The 23,810-nt window shown below is 42.0% G+C and overlaps 1 protein-coding gene and 1 long non-coding RNA gene across 5 annotated transcripts; one reads left to right on the top strand and one right to left on the bottom strand.

Annotated features, from left to right (window-relative positions):
• The first annotated feature begins 1,128 nt into the window (after window positions 1-1,128).
• On the top strand, window positions 1,129-23,300 carry prr36b (proline rich 36b). 4 transcript variants are annotated; one of them, XM_088358096.1, is made up of 6 exons: window positions 1,129-1,422; window positions 8,116-8,795; window positions 9,062-9,140; window positions 13,394-13,596; window positions 13,662-17,270; window positions 20,068-23,300. In XM_088358096.1, the coding sequence occupies exons 2-6, from the start codon at window positions 8,195-8,197 to the stop codon at window positions 20,994-20,996; spliced, it is 5,421 nt and encodes a 1,806-aa protein (XP_088214222.1). In that variant the 5' UTR covers window positions 1,129-1,422; window positions 8,116-8,194; the 3' UTR covers window positions 20,997-23,300. The 4 variants fall into 4 exon arrangements, with proteins under 4 accessions (XP_088214222.1, XP_088214220.1, XP_088214221.1 ...); XM_088358094.1 differs by lacking the exon at window positions 20,068-23,300 and having other exon boundaries at window positions 13,662-14,639; window positions 14,688-18,269; XM_088358095.1 differs by lacking the exon at window positions 20,068-23,300 and having other exon boundaries at window positions 13,662-16,829; window positions 16,917-18,269.
• Window positions 19,719-23,559, bottom strand: LOC148384423 (uncharacterized). The gene is made up of 3 exons (XR_015853420.1): window positions 23,424-23,559; window positions 20,932-20,992; window positions 19,719-20,820 (listed from the first exon to the last, which is right to left on the bottom strand). It is a non-coding gene; the product is annotated as an uncharacterized LOC148384423 (long non-coding RNA).
• Between the last annotated feature and the right edge of the window lie 251 nt (window positions 23,560-23,810).

Here is a 23,810-nt window from a genome sequence, read left to right as displayed (position 1 = left end):
ACACAAAAGCTTGGCGCATCCAGACTGGTTTGGCGGCTGCTGGGAGCTGAGCAACAACCCAGCAGACAGTCAGACAGGCGGCATGCCCACCCAGTCCATGATGAAAAGCCTCATTCTGATGAGGAGCGCGGCGCCCGAACAAAAGATGTAAGCTGGGAAACAATGTCCGTCACTGTCTAATTGTACACCAGTTAACCAAAACACTGGCGCTCCTTCTTTTGATTTCTTTTGGTTACCACAATTTCCACTCTGTTTGGCTGAATAGGTCAACAGGTGTCTCATGTTTAGAGTCATGGATGCCAAATTTGTTTTCAATTTCTTTGGTCATGAAATAAATTATGCATTGCACATAATTATAAAAATCTGGCTAGTTTTTCCTTTTCATTCCTTATTTGGTAGTAAAACAAAGCCACAGATTTAGAGACAGATTACAATCTTGCAATGTTGAAAATGTGGGTGTCTGCGTGTGCATGCGTGTGTGGGTGTGTGCATGCATTCATCCGTGAAGAAAAGAAGAAAAGGTTTTAGACAGAAAAGGGGGTCTTGGGAGGCCTAGAAGGAGGGAACAGACAACTAGGAAAAACTCTGGCAAGAGATAGGGTGACTTGCAAGAGGTGACATCATCTCTGATTTGAATAATCCTTCACACAGGGAGGTGATTGGCTGTGTTTAGAAAAAACTGTGCCCCCCCCCCCCCCCCCCTCACTATTCACTCCTTTCAATTTCAGCATGGCGCGCTGTCTGTTGAATGATACCTTCAGGGGACAATAGTCATATAAACTCCTCGCTGGGTTATCATCATTTATTGGTGTTTTGGGTGTTTTTTTTTTTTTACTGTGCAATCAAACAAACTCGTGTCTTTTTGTTTTTTTAAGTTGACTTCTTGCAAATTGTAACAAAAAAAATCCTCAAGAGGTTTCCTCAGAATATACAGCATGTATTTAAATATGATAACAATAAATGGATTTGTGGCAGATTAATATTGGTGGTACTAAAAATGATGTTTATTATAGGTCAAGAACGAGCGGGATGTTCGTAAATTGTTTTGTCGTCAAATTTCCGACTTTTAAATAGTAAGTGAAGGCACCTCTCGCCACCGCCTGTCCATCCATCCCTTCAGCGGTCTGAGCGTGTGTGTGAGTGTGTGTGTGTGTGTGTTTAATGAAGCGTCACTCTCTGTCTTTCTTCCTCCCAGCGAACACAAGCATCACTTGTGGAAAAAACGGCGCTTGACACCGACAAGTTTCTTGTCCAGCACCCCGATCAGTCTTTTTTTCGAAGACCTCCCGTTTTCCCGTCTGCGTCTCATCTTCACTTTCTCTTTCTTTTTGAATCCCCGGCTCGAGGAAGCCAGTCTTGGCGAACCGGCTAACACTGGGCGTAGCTGGGGAGGATTTTGCTAGCTCGCCGCTGCAGTGTCTGGTAAGAGATCGAGATTTTTGCTAACACGTTAGCGTCGATTTATAACTCGCTTTGGCTAATTAATGCCAATTTGAACGAAAACGTCACTGACTTTAACGCCCTTTCAGTTTTTGATCGGCGTTAAAAGCATAGAGCCCCGTTATGACTCCGCGACTCAACAGTTTGTCTGAATAATAACATCTCAATATAAAAATGTCTTTTTTTCTTTCTGATTATATATTTCTATATATTTCACATTCAGAATGGAAGAAACCGGTTGATGGGGCGGTGGCAGACCGAACCCGCCACCATGCCGGCAAAAGTCTGCTCCATCAAATATGCAGTCTCGTTTTATAAAATGACCAGCCTCTTTTATTAATATAATGTGCATTACATTCCACATAAAAAAAAATTATCAGTGTTTTTCCATCGACCCCCTCTTTTTCATCCCCCCCTTCCCCATGTCGCGGATGCCCATTGTTCTGGGGTGCTGGCTGAGTGCTGAGCAATGTTCTTGCCTCATTTAGGAAAAAAAAAAAATCTTTCTATCTAAAATCTAAAAATCAACTTTTTATAATCACTCACTGAAGCAAGATCAATAAATAAATCCCCTAAGAGAGACTTGTTAAAAGCTGAAATTAAGCCAAAAAGGCTGTACCCAAGATTTAAGCTGGAATTTTATCACGGTTGATTAATGTCACCCCTAAAAGTGATCAGCTATTGTGCTTTAGGAGTTATGGCTGGAGGGGCTGAGAGCTGCTCCTTTACACACTCACTTGGTGAGTGAGCGCAACAAGGCACATTACCCACACACCCCCACTAGAACAATGGGGAGGAGAGATGGCTGCCAGTTGCCACAGAATTACTTACCAAAAGCATTTAACAACATAAAAAAACATGACTGAGCATTCCATAATGCTGTCATTTCCCCTTTGAGGTTATCTAGGTATTTTTTGTGGGCGTAAATGGGTGAGAAATTGGCATCATTCAAAGTAAACAGCATTTTAGTTTGACTAATAAAAACACTTCTAAGGTTCAACCACAAAGGGCTCGGAGACACTCCATTACTCTTAAATGAAAGGTGGGCAAATGCATCAGCTTGTCCGCCTCCATGGTGCACAGATGAGAGAATGGCTGACTCACAGTGTTGGTGGCGTGGCAGGGAAATGGAGGACGGAGACGGCAAGGCGTACAGACCACAGCCTAATGCAATCACATGAAATTGAATTTAGCGGCCATTAAAAGGCTCGCTTATTTTAATTTGGTCATTTCAGTTGATTTTGGAGATTAAAAACAACATCTGTTGTAAAGTCTGGCAATGCTTGTAGAGAAAAATGCAAAAGTAGTTTTAATGTTACACATGTTACATGACAATAACTTTATTCTTGTAGTTAAGATTTTATGGTTGTACTTGGTGCATGTATCATTTCTTGCCCTGTCACGAGCAGATGTGCACCCTGTTGAGATGAATTGTAAAGAGTCTGTAATGTAGCTGCCACCCTTTGTAAAGAAAAAACAAAAGTGACATTCAGATGGGGCGCAGACCTCAAGCGCAATTGAGCGATCCTAATTTGGATAGACACAGAAATGTACATCTTTATATATCCTTAGTAGTTGAATGAAAGAAAATGTTAAAAAGTGGAAGGAAAAAAAAATCTCTTCATGTTCATCTGGATTAGATCGTGCTAAAAATAGAATGGGATTTTCCTTGGCCTGGGTCTTATAGTTTTATTGAAATCTGCTAAGTCATTTGTGCAAAATCCTACTTACCTTCAAGAAACAAATAAATCAATTCTCTCCTGTCAGCCAAGTGAAATAAAATAATGGCAGTATTAATTATTCAGACTTCATTTAATGCACCTTTTCAATTGAAATTATTTCTTGAATGAGCACAATCATATCATCGCCTTCCTAAAATAAAAGCTGAATCAAATCCTGAAAATATCTTATCCATTAATCATGAATAATTTTAAGGCAAAAAGACATAGGCCATCATTTTAACCAAGTTAATGATTTTGTCATTTTTATATGGAGGCTTGTGTCTTCGGGCTATTTTGAATTTAATGACCCATTTTGCTCCCAGCTGGCCTCTCAAGCCAAGAGAGGAGTTGATTGTTGCATTAATAGACTTGTGAGTCAGGTTGCCCTTAGCCTAAGGACTGGTGTTGGCTGAATCTTTGACTCACAATAAAATCCCCCCCACACACCCCCACACACAGTTCTCTAAATCTCAATTGTGACAAGGGCAAGCCTTTGCCTCTGGTCATCAGTCTTTTTTCACCCAGAACTCATGATCTCCACCCAAAGCGTCATCAAAATATTCTGGTTCGCTCTGTTTTAAGCCATGGTAACAACAAAAACAGTAGGAGCTCCATTTAAGATGATTCAATCCGTGGAAACATCTCCGAATCGGTTTCGACGTCAATTGTTGAAAGATGAAAATAGGTTGTCACGGTTGGTCGGGCCTGCAGTTGGCACTTGGGCTTTATTCACAAGCAGCTGCAATAATTTGCCGTGTTTGGACTTTCGGAATGCCTTTAGTGGGTGGACAATCCTTTTTTCTGTTGCCTTCTATAAATACACGAAGATGATTAGCAAAAATACGGTCACGACAGTTGCAGGAAGTTCGGCAATAGCTGGTTCATAGAGAGTTGTAGTTATTAGCTTTGTGTGTCTGGTCAACCGTCCACATTGTTTATCTTCCTGCGACAGGATCAGATTCCATCTGGAACGTGCCTCGTTCCATTTCAAACAGGTCATAATCCTCTTATGGACACAGTTGTTCCACTTATACCAGCCCGGTCCGAGTCCATGTACTCGAAAATCCAAAGTGATGAAGCCTCTGGGGTGCATTTCTACCACCCTCTCCAGATGCTTGGGTTTTACCTCTTCCGTTGTGTATGTGTGTAAGTCTTCTATCTTGTGTCAGCCATCCAAGCCACCAGCTGGTCCAGGGCTCGGCTGATCTCATTTACCCTCAGAGAGGAGCCTGTTTGTGGGCAGACAGCCCATTATGGAGATGATCCAGCAGCTCTTCAAGTTACAAATTAGCCTTAGTTTGCCTGTTGCTGGATCCTTTCTATGGACTTAAAAAGAATCCCTGCCATCGTTCTTATCTCCAAGGGGGAAAGGTTAAAAGCATCAGAGGAACACCTGCCCCACTAATGCACTTCCTCGACGGAGCTGCTTGCTAGACTCCCTGCGTTGTCTCGTGGGATCAATATTGAAGCTCTGAACTGTCCCTGAAAGTCTCGGTAGGTGGTGGGCACCATCCAGGCTGTATCAGGGCCAAGACGGCTGGAGCCTCGTCACTGTCTCGACCTTTTGTTTGGCAACTGACTGAGCCTGAACTTCTTCATCACCACGCCATTGTTTCATTTCTGGGCCACATTGAGTCCACGACTATCTCAAAAGCATTCAAGGGCATTTAAAAAAAAAATCTTCGAGAGAAAGTCCAGTGAGTCCCGAGGATTAGTAGCAGCCTTTCTAATCACTTGTACAGTGTCTGTGAACCAGGTGGTTGTCACGCAACCTGCTGTTCTATTTCAAACATCTGAAGTAAACAAGGAGACACAAAAAGTGGGAACTGACAATTCTGGTTTCTTCTGTACAAGGTAGGTTTGTGCAACCAGTGATGTCATTTTTAAAATGATGTATTTTATGTGTATACGGTTTCAATTTTGGTAAATTGTGATGCAATATATTGTAATAGAGAACATTTCCGTCCTTAAGCTCCTTGCTCGCTCAGCCCCTTCCACTGTCTATTCAAAGCAGCTTGCTTTGTTTGGAATTTGTGTGATGGTCAGAGGCGGTTTCCTGACCTCAAGTCGGGGGTGTGTGGAGAATGTTTATGCTCTGATAAGTGTTCCGTTGATACAGGCAGCTCAGTAGCTTTAATGTTCTCCAGTTTTCTGCTAGGATCTGCTATTCTCCTTCAAATTTGGGAACAATTTTGGGCATATCTGCTTTTTGGGAGATTGTAAGCATAATATGATTTGTATAATATACATCTCATGAGTTTAATTTACCAGGATGGATAATCGAGACTGCTGTTGTGCTTTTGTGGCAATTGAATGGGCAATCTTCGGCCCCATGCCAGGATGGGGCGTCTTGATTCTGACTTTCACCCCCCAACACACACACACACACACTCATAATGTTGTCCCATTGGAGGTCACTCGAATCAGGCTATTGGCAGCAATTGAAGAGTAAAATATTCATAAAGTTTGGCAATGTTCTGCTTCCCATTTTAAATTTATAAATGTAATTAAAGCAAAACAATCTGTTTCCCAGACATTTGCTACGGCATTGGCTTACAAATGCAACTTTTGTCACGTGAATACTTTATGAACAGGTCAGAGCTCCGCAGCTGAGCATCTTGTGAGATAAAAGCACATCAATTACAGGGTCAGAGGGCAACAAACGCTCATTAACCATGTCCTAAAAAAAAAAAAAAACAGACCCATAGCATCCTGCCCGTCTTATTGATGAACCTGAAATTAATCCATCAAGATTTTATAGTCACCACAAATGAATATAAAAAAATAGATCAAGATTAAACCTCAAAACTTTTACAGACCAAGTTAACTCTTCCGGCCATAATGTGATACCTTGTGCTGGGGTGTGTAGACTTTTTCTACCCACGATAGTAAAAAGCTGCATCAGCAACAAAACCTACTTTCTTTCCCATCTTTTCTACCATGGTCCTTCCCCCACCCCCAGCATCCTTGCTTCCTTCCCCCACAATCCTTCTCTTTGATTACTATTTGGAGTAGGCCCCGGGGATAGAAGAAGGTCCACAGAATACATTTGTGTGGACACACTCGTGTACTGTGAAAGCAGGCTTGAATTTCTGCTCACACAATTCATACTTGCCTACGGATGGCCGGCTAAATTGAGGCAAAGTAGAGTGTGCAATTTCACTTGATTTTCAAGATAATTTGTCATATTTATAAGCTGATTTGGTGTAAACCGTGATGGAAATTCATCTGTGTTTAAATATGCTGATGATTTGACCTGATTATTCTAGAACAGCATGTTTGTGTCTAGACATCCAGTAAAGCTTACTGGTCGGTCTCTATGCAGACCTGGATGTCTTCCAATTATTGACAGTGTTTATCCAAGCACTGTACACACACACGTTTTGTTTATGGCCCAGCGCGGGTATTAAGAAGGGATGATTCCGAGGAGGGATGAGCTCACCTTACATAGCCGCCTTGATCGCTATTAGCTTATTTTGAGGAGTATTAAGTGGAATAATAATGACAACATAAATAAACATCCGGCAAGACCCTAATGTATAAAAAAAAGACGCTATTTATGTTGAATGCTAGTTTCAACTAAAACTTTTTTTGGTGTGGTATTTGTGTGGGTTTGTTTGATCACAGTAAGTGTGTGGCTCATCATTGAGGCTTGTGAAAAATGTTTTGTGGGAGGCAAGTACTTATGACACAATGACAACATACAGATGATAGAAAAGTTAGGAAGAACCAAAGCCGAGTTTTTATTCTGGTTTCTTCTGCTTTTGTTTGGACCAAAACAGTGAAGGAAACAATTTAGGAAGTAGGAAGTGTGTGTAGGTGGAATGAAATCATGACAAAACCCTCTTGAGAATTATTCTTATCATCATATTGTGTAGGATGCTCTTGAATTTTTATTTTTTTTTTCACAGGAGTTTATTTGTAAGCCTCTTGTTAAACTTTGCTGGCATTTCAAATCCACCTGTGATGAAGGCTTGGGTATAAGCAGCTTTTCTCACAGCCACCCGTTGTCATTGCTCAACTTCTCAGGTTGGTCCAGCATCTTGGAATTGCAGTGTATATGACTGCATGTTCTGGGGTTTTTTTTTTTTTTTTTTTTGGCCTCTCCCCTCTGGCTGAGCTCAGCTGCTCCGGCCATCTGTGCAAAGGCAAAAGGGATGGTGTGAGAAAGGGTTGGGGTGATGATGGTGGTGGGGACATTGAAGAAGTGAAGTTTGCTCAGAACGACATGCTATTTAGTTTACAAAGGAGGAAAGAAAAAAAATTGCTTTCACAAAGTTTGGAACACCAGGATGATGTCTCCTTCCAGAAATAGGACAGTGACTTTGCGCTGTACACGATTAGGTCAGTGGAAAGTAGGATGATGAAACATGTCTGGATTTTAAAGTCAGACTAGCACATACCACTCCATAGTGATCTCATTTTTTTTTCACGTTTTGTTTTTTTCTTCTCTCTGCTTCTCTTTCCCACCCGCCTCTTTGTTCCCAAGCTCCCCAGGCCAAACATCCTCCTCAAGTTGGCCTCTGCTTTGCCTAATGCCTTAAAGGTTGCCTCACGACCAAAAGCCAGGTCCTCATTCCGTTTATAAATGTTTCCTGCTAGTCTTTCCAACTCATGCCTTCCTTTTTTCCCTTCTCACCCCATTTTAATGGATAGTAGCTAATGAAACAGTTGTAAAATTGAGGCTGATAATATATGACAGCTTTTATCACAGATGGTTGGCCTTTATCTGCCCTCATATGCTTCACATCCTGTCTCATGTCCTCAGTTGTTCTTGGTGTCTTCAGCGTGTCCACACACATTGAAGACATTCCCGACTGACTTTCCTTTTGTGTGCGTGGACATTATTATCTGAAATAAAGTGTGAATTGTCTTTGAGAAAAGAAATGTCTATGTCTGTTATTGCTGGGTTTTTTAAACTAACTTTGTTTTTTTTTACTATTTGTCTCTGCAGACAAAGACCTGTGTCCAGATCTTGAGCAGTCCATTTCAAACTTAAGTGAACTGGACAGATCACTTCTCTAGAAGAGGAGATGAAACCAGATGGGGTTATCACAGCAACACTGGAGCCAATGGAAACTTTAGAATCCAATCCAGTAGATGATTCATCACCGGGTACAGGGCAGGAACCCAGCCAGGGATCCGGTGCAGGGGAGGAGGAACCGGCACAGCGGCCTGAAGATGCGGTTCCACCCCAGCTAGAAAAGCCCAAGGAATCTCCAGCCGCTAAGACCGCAAACAAAATCTCGGCAGACCCCAAAGCCAAGACCGCAACCAAGACCATGCAGAAAACAAAACCCACCACCTTGACCAAGACCACATCTGGCTCACGACCCAGCACGGCCTCGAGCCGCCTATCAAATGGCTTGTCTAAGCCCCAGAGCAACGGTGTGACCAAAAAGACCACACCTACCTTGGATAAAAAGAGCACGCCAACCTCTGCAGCCCCAAAGAAACCAACAGCTGCCGTTCCAGCCCCGAGGAGCACGGTGAAAGTCATTGAAAGAAAAACCGCATCCCCTGCCAACAATGGCGCAAAGTCCACAGTCGGAACCACGGCAATTAAGAAGACAACATCCACAGCAGTTAACGGTGTTAAAACCAGCACGGCAACTGCTGCCAAGAAACCTCCAGGTTGGTCAAAGTGTTACAAATGAAACCTTGCTGAAGAAATGTAAACGGCATTGTCAGCTGCGAGGGAAATGGAATCCATTCACACCCATTAGATGAATTCAGCACACCAATTAGACATGCAAGAGTGACTGCTGCATTTGCCCTAAATCCGAATGGCGTACTGTATGAAAGAAATGAGTCTGACCTATATTGCATAATGTACAATACATTGTTCTTCACATTCCTCATAATCCTTCTATTATCACCTTCCCATTTCCTTTTCACAGCTCCGAAACCTGCCTCGACAACTTCAGCAAAGACCACCACTGCACTGAAGACAGATAAGCCCCCTGTTTCCAAGACCAGGTAGGTGTCAATCAAAAAATTAATTAATTTAATATTGGGGTCCTGAAAAAAATTATTTGCCCAGGAAATTGCAAACATTACAAATTATTACAGTACAATTCCTACCTTGGTCAAATTTTAGTGATTTAATTGTTTTTTTTATGACAACAAACACAAATTAATTGATTTGGCTGTTCAAACAACAAACATTAACGATTATTTTAATAATTATATTAAATATTTTTTTCAATTAATGGATATATCAGATAAAAAAGATTTACATTTCAGTCCCTTTGTGAAAAGCTTAGAAATTTGTGCTGTCATTTAAAACATTAAATAAGTCAATTAAATTGTTAATTATTAAAAAAAAAAAAAAAAAAAAGGATGCGACCAAACTTGTGATTGTGCCACCAACTGAGAAAGTCAAGCTACCAAAAGTGAAATTAGAGTAAAACCATCAACTACAGGTTGACAAAGGTCCTTTTATGGTAAATAAACACAACCCCGTAGCAATAAGTCACAATGATATCCTGTGAAGAGGCACACTGGTGCTAAGTAGGCCAGAGACCACCTGATGTCGAAACAAGCCTTAGAAGAAGGCCCCAAAGGGTTTCACCCAAGCTTTTTATAGGTCTGCATGAGAAGAAAAAAAAAAAAAAAACACACTGTTCAGTGAGAAAGACAAACATGCATTTGACCTAAACATTTAAATACAACATATTTATAATAAAAGGATTGTGAGATTGTGTTAGGCAATCGAATTAAGTGAGCTGCACTGAAGTTCAATTTAGGTGTCCTCTGGGCCGCTTCCTGTTCTACCTACCTTGGCTCGCAGTTGGATTGTGGAGATTACACTCAGATTACAGATTTATACCATGGTAGAAGCTCATGACAAGTCTTACACAAGGGCATGTTGGGAACTCTCACATCTTAATGGCCTCTGTGTTTACATCCAGAGCTGCGCTATTTGTGTATATATCTGCAGCTTGGACCTCCATAACGAGAACAGCATGTCATTATGGAGCATATGCTCATTTCTTGGGATGATACCAGAATGAAAATGAGATGGGAGGGTGCACGTGTTTGCTTTCCCTGCAGATGCTGCACAGTGAAGTGAAACAAAAATGGCGCTAAAAATGTCATGCTAAGCGAATGGACAGAGAGAAAAAAAATCAAAAACTGTATTTGAGATTGAAATTGCAGAATAGCTTTGCATTGTGGCCATCAGGTGAACTTTAAAGTCTCGCTTTTATTTTCCAACGTCATGCCCGCAGCCGCCCATGCTCTCATTAGTCATGGTCTTTTTCTCGTTGATGGTCCCACTGGGATAGTAAATTATTGCAGCGGATTCAATTCCGCCCTCCTTGTGATCTAACAAATTGCCCGCTGATGTAATGGTCCGACAGTAAATGTGTGTGGTCGTCAGGTTTCTTGCCCCAGACACGATTGCAGGGGTTGTAAATCACGGGCGCTGCTCTGGGTGCGGCCCGTTGACTGTGCAATGCAGTATTTTGGTCGGCTTGGGTTTATAGAAGCGCTACCGCAGACCTTATTAGCAAATGGCTATAATGGGAATCACCAGTGGGAGGGGTGAATGGATGAAGCAATGGCGTCATGGTGTGTTTGTGGGTGTTCATACACCAATATGATTAAAATAATATCCATTTTCTGTACCGCTCTGTCCCCACGGGGGTCATAATAATAATAAATGTAATAATAATAATTATTATAATAATAGTATGATTTAAAAAATCAGTTCGACTCAGTCATCATGATATGCAATAAATTATAAAAAGTTTAGTTGTCTGACCGTGTTGTGCTCTTTGAACTGAATCTCATGAGATTGTTAAAAGGTTAATAGCGCTGACCGGGATTAGTTTAGCTTTGCGACTTACCAAATGCTGTTGGGCCAACACGAGGACAACACATATGAAAAACAGTTTAAAGACATCTGGTTGAATCATTTGGTAATTCCGTCAACTTGGTGTGTGAACCTCAACTAAATCTTTTTTATCTTTTGTTTGTGTTATTGCCTATGGGCTTGTTTGTGCCCTCCATTTTTTTTTTTTCCAAACAGCACTCCTGTTGTTTCTTTTGTTCGCTAATATTTATCACCAGTGTGACCGAGTTTAACCAACAGTTACCATTGTCTGGTTAGGACACCTGCGGAGAAATGGAAGCGGAGGGAAAACAACAGTCATGATCTCATTTGGAGGCCAGAATTATCCAACAATAAAATCCCCAAAGTGCCCTCATTCGCATGATTGCATCTTTTCCCAGATGTCTCAACTTCAGGATTAAGAATTAATTTTTTCAATATGATGCCAAAATGATCTTGGTTTTGCCTGTCCGTCGTGATTTGCGTTGCCTTCGCTACGGGGAATCGTTCTTTTTGATAGTGAATCCCGTTATTTAAATGTTAACTGGCTGGTGGTTGAAGGGGAACAAATCAGCCCCAGCAGGCAGCCATGTTCTCACACAGCTCTCCTTTTTTTTTTTCCAGCTAATAATTGAGAACATTTTTATTTGCAACAAAAGCTAGCGTTATCATGACTCCTCAGGCAAAGTTCTTGTTTGCTTCTTGCTGTGTGCCTCAGTGTGCCCATAGCAACTAGCCACATGACTCATCTGATTTTTGCATCTCCAATGCCTTTTTTGGCATTAACATTTACTCAAATGCACTGTGGTGAAAATGAAGACAGGGAAAAAAAAGCAGCTGTTTTTGTTTCTCTTTTTTTTTTTTACTTGCTGTGTTTTGAATTTTCATAATGAGGGCCAAGTGACCTCCTTTTCAGAACCACAGTGTGCCTTCTGTCAGCTGAAAGCGATCATGGCCACAGAATGAATAGAAGCTTACAATAATTCAATTATCTATGTAGCACTGTTTTCAGATATTGCCAAACATTGGGGAAACATCTTGTAATCTCCAAACACGCGAGAGCCCGGCAACTGTGGCTCAGCGTTAAATACGATTTCATTCGCAGGGACGAGAGAGATAAAATAACGTGTAATCAAATGAACGTTTCCCTCTCAACATGCCTGCTCTCATTTTTCTCTCTCGGTGGACTACTTCTTTTCCAGCAAAGTAGTCGTGCCATTTCAGATGATCCCTTTTACTTTGATGGCAAGGCGAACATGAACGCTGTCCTTGAATATTCCGCCTGCAAAAAAAAAATCCATTATCGAGGCACGCACGAAAATCTTTTTTTTTTAAGAGCAATTTTGCTAACCAATGACTTAGTTTAATTTAGGGGTAATAATTTTGAGTGGCATTCTTTTTTTTTGCATGTTCCAAGGACCTTCTGTACAGGCTAATGAGCATTTCCCTAAATTTTTAAACTTCCCTGAATAAATTATAAAGTAAACAACATGCCAAAATATTTATGTGCTGTCAATTCACAAAGTTGTTTATTCGACACATTTTAGTGACAATATCTAAATTCAATACCACAACTTTGTACTTTTACAACATCCCGGTTTAGTTACGGCCAGTTGATTCTGGTCTTATTTCATATCTCCAAAACTATGTTCCATCACATCTTCCAAATTGTGGCCTGCTCACAGGATTTGCTTATTCACCATGAGTCTTTTTTTTTTTCTTCTCTCCTTCCTTTCACTATTAAAGATTAACATGGCCCCAGCCGTCTTAGCTTTCCGCACAGTTCTCTTCCCGTCAAGTCTTTATTTAGAAACCGGCGGTTAGTGTAGCATGTACCCTGAAGACTGCACACCATAGCCTTGTCGATGTAGGTTACTTTACTCAGAGCTGACGCACAGTCAGCTTCAGGGGCTAGGCAGGCAATCGTAGCACGCCGGCTGATGCATACTGTCATTTTATCATGAGATGGTATCGCTCCAAAGACCAAGAAACGGGATGATGCCTCTCGAGGGTACATTTTCATTCACTTCCTGTCCCACTTAATGGTTCTTCAATGAAGTTTGGGAGGTGGGGGGATGTGTGTACTTTTGCAAATTGTAAACAAACTAGTCCTACAGAGAGCAGTTTTGGGGTTAAGATCAATTTCCTTAAACGGCTTACATAAGGATTAAGTCCGACGCCACATCTGTGTTAGATAAAGTCAGTTTACGGTCACTGCTAAATCCAATTAATTAAGAGAAGACTATCCTTTATTTATGAACACCTTTGCTTTTGTTTACACTGTTTCGTCAGTTATTCAATTTGTTGGACCACCATAGCTGAAGATTCTCTGCTGATCCCTGGATGAAAAATTGTCCACATTGAACTAACCTATTTTGCCAATTTTTCCTTTCAGCAGACCCACAACAGCGTCCCGTCCGAGCACAGGCTCAACTCGACCGCCCTCCACCATTACAACCAAGAGCTCTGCAGCTACTTCCAAACCTGCCACCCCTAAAACTTCCACTGCCAACAACGCTGCATCCAAATCAGCCTCATCTACTCCCTCTGCTGTCAAAACTCCAACATCACAAACATCTAGAAACCTTGCAAAAAAAGGTACAGCGTATGCTATTTCCCTTCCTGTATATTGTTTTATTAATACTTTATGTTGTTCTTCCTAGATGTTACCAAATCAACCACCCCTGCAGCCAAAAAGTCTGCAGACTCTCCACTCAGCCGACCTTCTGCAACGATGAAATCAACAAAATCGGAGACACCTAAACTAGCTTCAAAATCAGACAGTGTAACCAAAAAGGCACCCGTAAGCAAGGTTTCAGACACAAAGACACCGAATCGTTCCAAAACACAAGAGAATAAATCCACGCCTTCCAAGGATGTCTCAAAGACTCCTGCCTCCAAAACAATGGCAGCCAAGAATACGAGCGCCAAGAAAACTGTGGGCAGCAGCACCCCGACACCTGTGAAACGTGGCCCCAAAGTAGAAGAAGCTGCTGGAAGTGGAAAGGAAATTGCTGCTGCTGTAGCTGCCGCGGCAGCAATTGCTAGTGCAGCCACGGCCATTGCAGGGTCAGATGAGCCACAAGTACCTGCTGAAGTTCCCTTGGTGGAATCTCATGAAGATACCGCCGAACAACTGGCTCCTCAGATTGCATCATCCTTTGACGTACAAGGAATAACTTCGGTTCTAACTCCAGAGGCTTCACCAGAACAAGTACATGAACTAACATCAGAAATACAACAAGGAACAATATCGGAACCTCTACGAGAACCTACACCAGAACCTAAGCGAGAACCGTCACCAGAGCTGACTCCACAACCAACACAATATGTCAGAGAACCTACACCAGAATTTATACGAGAGCCTACACCAGAGCCTGTCAGAGAACCTACACCAGAATTTATACGAGAGCCTACACCAGAACCTGTCAGAGAACCTACACCAGAATTTATACGAGAGCCTACACCAGAACCTGTCAGAGAACCAACACCAGAGCCTTCACCACAACCAACACCAGAATTCATTCGAGAACCTACACCAGAGCCGGTCAGAGAACCAACACCAGAACCCCAACGAGAGCAATCACCAGAACCTCTCAGAGAACTAACACCAGAACCCCAACGAGAGCAATCACCAGAACCTCTCAGAGAACTAACACCAGAACCCCAACGAGAACAATCACCAGAACCTCTCAGAGAATCGTCCCCCGAATCTATGACAGAACTTACACCAGAACATGTGCATGAGATCACACCGCAGCCCCTGCGAGAGCACACACCAGAACCCGAGCGTGATTCAAGTCCAGAACCCTTGGAAGAAACAACACCAGAAGTCCTACGGGATCTGACACCAGAAACATTCCAAGAACAAAACCATGAAAGCCTACATGAATCAAAGCCTGAGCTACTGCGAGAAATGACACCAGAGCCCAAAGAAGAACTGGTTCATGCAGGTCAAATGTCTCCCGAGGTTCCTCATGAAACGTTCTCTCAGTTCACAGAGGAGCCGTACCAAGGCGCTGGATTAACTCATGAAGCAGCCTACGATTTTCAACAGCCAGCACCAAACGACCCTTTCAAATTTCAACAGTCTGCAAGTGAATCAGTTCCTTCCCTCGGAACTACCGTCATGTCTCCTCCCTGTTCCCCACCAGTCCCAGTTTCTCCTGTCAGAGAATTTCACAATCCCTCTGCTGCTCTGCTGAACATGGATATCCAACCAGATCCTTGGAACAGGAACCAGACGTTGGAGCCGTGTGATATTGATCCCCAGCCATCTCACGGGATGATGAACTTCCCGACCGAGTATAATGACCAGGATGAAGAATGGGAGACGAGGAGAAATGAAGAGGAAAGAGAGGAAGATGAAGAAGAGAATCTGATGACTTGCACAGACACGTTTGGTATGATGGCCCAGCCTCAATGTTTGGGCGCCTCAACCACGGAGGATTTCATTTCGGGGGACATGCTGTCGCCTCGTGAAAAAGAAGTAGCAGTGGAAAAGGCAGATGAAGAAATAAATGAAGATGATGATGAGGATGAAGAAGATGAGGAACAGAGGAGATTAGGCCACCAGCTCTCCTCCATGATCACCGATATGAGCACATCCCAGCCCTCTGAGGAGTTCCAAGTCAGACCTTCAGCTTTCGGTGGTTCTGGCGGCTGGCACTGTGACGACTTGGGAATGGACTCGGAAGATGTTAGCAGCTGCACCAGCAGCCGCCAGCAAGGCATTTCTGACCTCAGCAGCACCCAGCACACCGCCATCTTGGAAGGAACTCAAAGCTCAGATGCTCTGATTGACTCAAGCCTCCGTGGCTCCGAAGGTGACGGTAACTTCATGGGCTCTCCCAACGTGGAAACCTTAGCCAATGAAGAAGATGACGACGATGACGAACGTGTGGATGAAATGGACTTAAGTTCGGAGAGAGCAGAGGAACATCATAAAGCCTTCCAGCAGGGAGAACGAGATGAGGATGACGAGGATGAAGATGTGGAAATGCACAGTGACGGAGTAACAGAAAGTTGTGACAATGCAGAAGAAGAGGACTCCAACGAGGAGGGACATTTAGACAACCTCAATCGCGAAGATCCTCCCGCTACTTCTTGGGGTCAGACCAACCCTTTTGCAGATACCTGGGCTCAGCCTCAGCCAGCCTCGCGGCCGTCTGGCTCCTCCCCGAGCCCGATCTCAGATCATGCTGCAGGAGAGTCCGAAAGCCCGATGCAGTCCCCTGCCCAAAGCGGTTTGGACGGCGGTTCCTCTTTCTTGGCTTCTCTTTCAGGACAAGACTCTGAGCAGCAGCAGCAGCAGTCGTTCTATAAAATGGACACCTCCGTCCCTGAAGATACTGAGCTTGCTCTGGCAGCTGTAGGCATACCCGAATCTACAGCACAGGCCGCCCACAGCGGCAGCGAGACGAGCACACCAGAAGAACTACGTGACTACGACAGCAGCTCAGGCGTGGAATCCCGCTCTGATAAACAACACACTCCGGTTCCTGCTTCACTCCAGCCTGACTTGGAGCAAGATCTGGGTATTCACCTGGAGAAAGGCGATGGAGAAGAGGAAGAGGCTGAGACGCTGCCGGCCGATGAGGTCCCGGGAACAGGACCCCCAACTGCTCCAGCATCTGCCCCATCTTCTCCTACAACCTCTGTAGATGAAGCCAGCGACACAGAGGGCGAGATGCAGATAAATGAACCCGATGCACCGACGATGATGATGGGTGAAAGCGCTGCATTCGAAAGTCCTACTCCGGCAAGCAATTTGCCTGCTCTGGATGAAGACGGCGAGGCAGGAGAAACACCAGCAGGTGAAGAGGATGAAGGTGAGACCACTCCTCAGTCTGCAAATTCTGTGGCCTCGTACGGCTTTGACTGCACCACATCCAACTCTAACGCCCACTCCATGGCAGAGAGCTGCGGAAGGAGCCCAGGCATCTTCTCCTTAGAAAACATGGAGCAGTTGTCCGAGGAGGCCAAGGACCCGTCGCTCATCAAGGAGCTCACCTTACCGTCCGCCGCCGCTGCTACCGCTCAGGCCGAGGATCTCCTGGGCCGACCTGTGGACTTGATGCCGTTGAGTTTTCCAGAAGATAAACAACCCGGTCTAGATGAAGGCCACTACATGTTTGGAGGTGAGATTACCGCACACCACATGGAAGAGATGGAGGCAAGTCACCACCTCGGGCCTCTGGAATCTGCAAATACCGATGACAACCAACCGTCCTACTACTCCACCATATGTGATAAGACTGATTATCTTGAAGGTAACGTATAAGCCCTTCACAAGTATCCCTGGAATGCACCTTTTCCCCCGCAACCCTCCTCCCCCTCTTTACCTAGTGTTTGTCTTCTCTCCTGTTAAGTTAGCTTGTTTAGAAGAACAAAATGGAGAGCAAGATATTAGGAAGTTGTTCTTAAAAAAAAAAAAAAAAAATTACCAAGAAAATGTTGACTGTAGCGATTTTTAAATGAAGGCTCCTTCACTGTTACGGCCATGTTTTTAAGTCTACAGCTTAAATTTATCCAATGTATAATAACGAAGATCATTTTCTAGTAGACACTGCGAATTCGGTGAAGGGTATTGACCGATTGATCCAATGGGACTGAACTTTTAAACTGAAGGAAAAAAAAAACAGAAGGAACAAAATGGACTGTATTTATCCTACTGTTTTTACCAATCAATTGTCAATTTTTTTTTTATTTGGTTTACTTTCTGTTTCTTTTTGTCAATCCCCATCCTCCCTATTTTGTGTATATACACTCAGCGTTCACCGTAGTGATACTTAACACAGCTCAATGCGCTTTTACGATTTTTTTTTTTTGGTTTGCAAGATAGGTATTACACTACAGATGTGTCAAGGTAGGTAAGGAAGTCTTAGATCGATTATGGTGACGTTTTTAACTGTGTCGGGTTATGTTGTTTGCATAGATTGCTAAAGGTGTATAACAAGCAAGTAGCATACGGTATTTCAGGCTTTCGGTTTTTTAAGTGGCTAGATGACAAACCGCAGCTAACGTAACTATCCGTTGTGTCGCCGAAAAGACGAAATCGTTTGTGATTTGGCCACGAATTGCTCATCTCGCAGCTTTCCATCCATAGTGGACGTTTGGTTAACTCTTTCAACAATACTATATTGCATGTTTAACTAGCAAAAAAGACTGTGTACTACCCGATAACGGAATTCTGCTCTAGGTATATTCATAAAATAATGTTTCACACTAGGTTCTCTTTCAAAATTCCATTAAAACATCCTTGCAAGGCATTGTTCCTGTTTCTTATTTTTCCTCTGTCTTTCCAGAAAATGACTCCCCTTGTGTTTCAGTCACTGTGTATTTGTCAATGCATTTATTTTCACGCCTATTTCCTTCCCGTGGGAATAACAGGCAAACAGGAAGTGATGCCAAAACGGAATTTTGGCAGATTAAAAGAATCCGGAGGTTATTCTAAGGCCCTCCAGCATGCTCGTGTGTTTTTGACTTGACCAGTCAACATCTTTGGTAGGTGGCCATCACTGTTAAGGTGCTTTGTGGAGCTTTTTAAAACAGGTTTACAACATTTACTGTTTTTTTTGTCACTGGGTCAAATCAAAATTATGTCGGTTAAAGTGAGTTACAAAACATATCTTCATTTTGGCACCACTGGCTTTTTTAAGATGGCAAAAACATTCCCTTGACTTTTTTTAAAAACCAAATTCCAAGAAAAATAGTCTCATGACTGATTGAATTGCCTCAAAGGAAATCTTTTTTCCATGGAACAAAAATATTTACTACTCTTGGAAATCTATCATAGTAGTATAAAAAAAGAAAAAAAAAGAAAAGAGGATTAACACTGTGTCCACTTAGAGAAAACAACAAAAACAAAGAAATAAAAAAAATCTCCACAGGGTATCTTCCACTCCAAAGACAACAACATTAAGATTTGAATCTTTTTGTGATTTGTCAGCCTGCACAAACATATCAATTGTGCAATTTGTCTTCCTTGCACAAGCCATATGAATGTTGACATCCCCATTCTGCATAGTGTCCAAGTCAAGCCTGGCTCACCCTTATGTGTTTAGTTTTGGTTACTACGAGGCTGTTGTGTAAACAAATCCGGGTCGGTAAACTAAGTGCAGACATCAAACTTCCTTTCCGGAACGTTGTGAGGAAGAAAAAGCAAAGCCATTCTTTCAATGGCATGAAGTAAAAGTACTAGTAGATTTTTTTTCCACATGAATTTAATTCATTATTTATATTTCTAGCAATTTTCAGTTTTAATTGGCTACATTTCCTAAATATTTTTTTTTACACTTTCACTCTTTGTTATTCTTAAAGGGGAAGCCAACCCCAATTTTTTTTTTGTTCTGTGTAGCCCAACTAGTCAAAACACTTCTGATTAATGTTTTATATTAAGTTTATTTGTGGCAGGTTATATCATAATTCTGTGAAGGCATTTCTTCACTGGCGCTCATAAATTGATAAACTTTTTTAGAAACAATATGAATATACTTTTAGACATTTAATCGACATTTGAGTGCACTTTTGTCTTTGTTACTCCCTGTCTATCTTAAATGTATTGTCTGTGCATAGAATGATTGCTGTTCTGTATGATAACTAATACCGAGACCATTGGCTGGCCACGTTATCATGCGGATGCAGTCATTCCTGGTGTGAAGTCTTGTCAAATGTCAAAATGCCATGCAAATATTCATGCAATTTTTATTTTTGCTCAAATATTTTCACTTGTCCACAGTCTTGGTTGCTACTGTTCTGTGTTACTTTTTTTATGGATGTTAATATCAGTCAATTCCTCCTCTGCTCCCCAATGTGGGGAATTTTTTTTTTACTTTTTGCAATAAAATAAGCTTAAAACACACACGAAACCGATTATAATAAGATGTATAGACTTTTAACAAATATTACACTTGAGTAAGCAGTTGTCATGAATGTGACTTTCCTTTTGAGTTGCACCTTCACCCTGTCAGAGTCTTCCCGAACCCACTTCCTCCTTGTCCTTGTGCCACCCGTTGAGTTTCTGCATGCATCTAACCGATGCACAAAGTGATCTTGAATGTCTCACAGGAGACAGGAAGAGAGAAGAAGTGGATGAGTGGCTGCAGACATGCTCCTTGGAAGACCACCGGAACCAGAACCATTCCACAGCGGTTCCCATAGCCAACGGTCACTACCTGGCGCTGGTTCCAGGCAACAGGAGGCCCATCGACCCAAGTGTTGCGGCGCAGTTTGCTCAAATTGATCAACCTTACATCGATGAGGGTGGTTTGCATGGAGAGCAATTGCGGAGGCTACAACATCACCAGGAGAAGCTTCAAGAAATGCAGCACCGTCAAGAACAAGAGAGACAGAAGAAGCAGTGGTTGGAGGAGGAGCGGCTACGGCTTGAGCAGCAGAAGCAGCTGGAGAAGCAGAGAAGGGAACTTCTCCAGCTGCAGCTGCAACAGCAGCAGCAAGAGCATCGCCAACGCAGGCAGGTTCTACAGTGGCAGCTGGAGCTGGAGCAGCAGTACAGAATACAGCAGAAACAGATCCAACAACAGCAGCAGCTGAGAAGAAGTCCGACTGGAGTCATGCTCTCGCCATCTTCCGGTTTGTGCACCATCTACGAAGCCATGGAAACCAGCGACGAGGACGATGACGCCAGAGTAGAACGGAACAGGAACATGCAAGGTCGGAGGATGATGCAAGACTTCCAGAAACATCCATTACCTCCCCAAGAAGCAGAGTGGAACCAAAAGGTGGACATTGTGCAACAGCTTATCAACCAAACACTGATGTTATCTGAAAATGGGGACTGTCCACCCCTTCTTCTCCTACCTGTGGGGACAGGTGGAACTTTGAATCGCCTCGATAGCAGCAAGTGGCCCAATTTGCTCCAACAGTTCAGTCCTCCTGCTGCAACCGTCACATCAGTCAGCAGCTACTCACCAGACGGCCAGGAGGCCTCCTCACCTGGAGACTGGACTGTGGTGGAGGTGGAGACACAACACTAGTCAACCAGGAAACAAGGACAAAAAGAAGTTTAGTCTTTTGCAACACGCTGATTGGTAAGTTGGGTGGCAAGATTCACAACTATCTTATCAAATACATTAGAATATAGTAATATTGAATGTGTGGATGCTTTAAAAAGCATTTACGCACTTAATGTTGAAAAAAAATCCCTTTGACAAATTAACTAATTTCAAAATACACATCAATAATCATGTAGGCTTAGTAAGCAGGATTGAAGAGAATTTGACATTCTGAAAACTATCTGAAATACTTCTTTCTTGAGCTTTAGTGGCAAACTAAATAGTGTCTCGCTATCTAGTGATTGATAGTGAAATTACACCAAAAATAAATGGGGAAAACTAACTGCAACCAAAATTGTATTTTAAAAAATCTCAAAATAGCAGTCCTCTGAACCCAGAAGTGTTTTGTACTACTAATAATGTTAAATATGATCACAGCATGCTTCCTGCTAAATTTGTCTTAAAAGCACTGCTTTCATTCTGTTTACATTTATGTTGTGTGGACCATGCAGACATCTGTGCATTAGTTTTTATTCTATTCAGAATTCTCTAGAAATATTTTATTAGATCTCAGATTGTGAGAGTATACCTAGTGCGTGTGTATGTTTCTCAAACCATGACAAATGGCACTTATATTTTACTTTATCATGCGAGCTGGAGTGTCCACACAGGTAAGTTCTGTTTACTGATGTTCATGTTAGTGGCCCACCAAAACCTCAGTGTGGAAAAAAAAAAAGGAGTGCAATGAAATAGACTATTGTACTCATCAAATAGGATTATTTTCAGTCTGAAAAGGCTTTGAGCACACTCAACAGCATCCAGTCATTAAGTGTTGCTGTGACTTCATCGGACAACCAGGATTTCATGGACCCAATAGAAGCATCAGTCATGGAGGACTGAAGGGAGTGTGGGAGAGAAGAAGGCCCTTCTTGTGCTGTCATGGGAGGAGGGGACACAATGGACGGGTGAGGGGCTTGCATGGGTGCTGGGGGGCGTCAGGGGTGCAGTTGTTGTCATCCCTCTCAAATTCCAAAGCCGTCGCCTCATTTCCTGGGTCAGCCAGCATTCAGGGAGTCGCCAAGGTTACCGATGATGTCATGGTGAGGGAAGACGGGTTTATTTGGGATGAGACAATGCACCGTTTTGGGCGGGCAGCTGGTGGGGATGGGAGGATGGGGGGAATCTTTATTCTTCTAAGGTCATTTTGAAAAAACTTTTAAAAAAAAAGTAGGTTGTCTTAATATTCCACTTTATTTTATAAATAATTTTGTAAAGGTGTATTACATGACTGGGCAAGTAGCCACAAACTTTTCCAGCGTCCCACATGGGGAACAGCTGCTTTGTTTTTTAAATTTGCCAGGGAATTTGCGCCCCCTTGTGGCTACTACGGTCATGGGATACACTTAAAAACTGAGTTGCTGGAGATTTAATTAATGCCCAACATTTTAAAATTTAAACTTTAAGGAATGGTAAGGTTAAAAAATGGACCAATATTTATAATCTGAAAACTGACTTTAACTGTGAATTCTGAATATCCCCAGATATAAGACATGTTTAGACATTTTATATTCTCTGTATGTTGTACATTTAGATTTAGAGTCTTTACAATCTTGTGTTATTCAAAGCAACCTTAACCTGATAATTATATGCGTTAATGGAGCAACAGTGTCATCTAAAGGCTGGATGAGGCATTAGCCTTTGTATTATGAAAACGTTTTATACAACAAATATTTATAGAAGAAGTACTGCAATTAAAAATAATTTTCTATGTATTAAAAATTTCTATATCTGCCATCATGTGTGGCATTTGAAAGCAGCATGTGCACAATTAATCTATTCTCTAGTTTTTTAAACTAATGTGGGAAACACAAAGTATACTTTATTATAAAATAAGATTTATAAGACAAACAGTAATGTTGCTAATAGCTGCTATACATTCATATTGATTCATTAAAAGTTTTATGAATATCTCAGCTCTAATGAGCACAACCAGCGTTTGCAATGCATGTTACTCTATATCATTTAAATTATATTGTCTACAGTGCCTCAATGTCCCCCGTTATTTATTCTTCAACTGCTTTCTTCCACATTTTTCTCTATATTGTGTCCAAATGTTAATGTGTCACAACTGTTTACATTGAAAATTATATTATTATGTGATAGTTTGATCTTGGTTTTGTTTTTTTAACCGCACAACGACTTCTGGTGTTCCATTTGCCAAGTCACTTCCCGTGCAAAACTGAGATAACGCTTGTTCAAATAATAAATAAAGACAGTTGTTGACAACATTTGTGCATTTGTCATATTTGCAAATGCACTCCACGTATATTAGATATTAAATAAATAGTAATTTACATATCTTGTAGAATAAGAAAATGACAGTCCTAAATATTGTAATCTGATACTTACAATTATTATGCTGTCACTATGTCTGGAAAAAATGTTTCCAGGAGAATTGTACCTAATATTATGGCCAACGAATGGATTCACAAATGGAGCATACAGCTGCTAGCGCCTCCTGCTGTAGTTTCCGTTTACCCGCAACAGGTCCGACTCCGGATGAAGCAGACTCAAGTGTACTGCATCAAGCTATAATTAATATGGTTATGAGGCGGTAATATATGCTACACTTTCAAAATAAGAGCTACAGAGGTTGCTATTTTCTCTTTCTTCCCAATGTTTATTTTATATTCAGTACAGAGCAGCGACCAATTCTGAAAATATTTATAAGCAGTTTTTAGTTTTAGGTCATTTTCTTAGTGACTCACAAATTATTTAGCAAATTTTCCCAGTACA

The sequence above is a fragment of the Syngnathus floridae genome, chromosome 17 (genome assembly GCF_059516105.1).
Source record: "Syngnathus floridae isolate MCC-2025c chromosome 17, RoL_Sflo_1.0, whole genome shotgun sequence".
Classification (NCBI taxonomy): Eukaryota; Metazoa; Chordata; class Actinopteri; order Syngnathiformes; family Syngnathidae; genus Syngnathus; species Syngnathus floridae.
The sequence above is the reverse complement of the archived record's forward strand: the minus strand, read 5'-3'. Positions and strand labels throughout refer to the sequence as shown.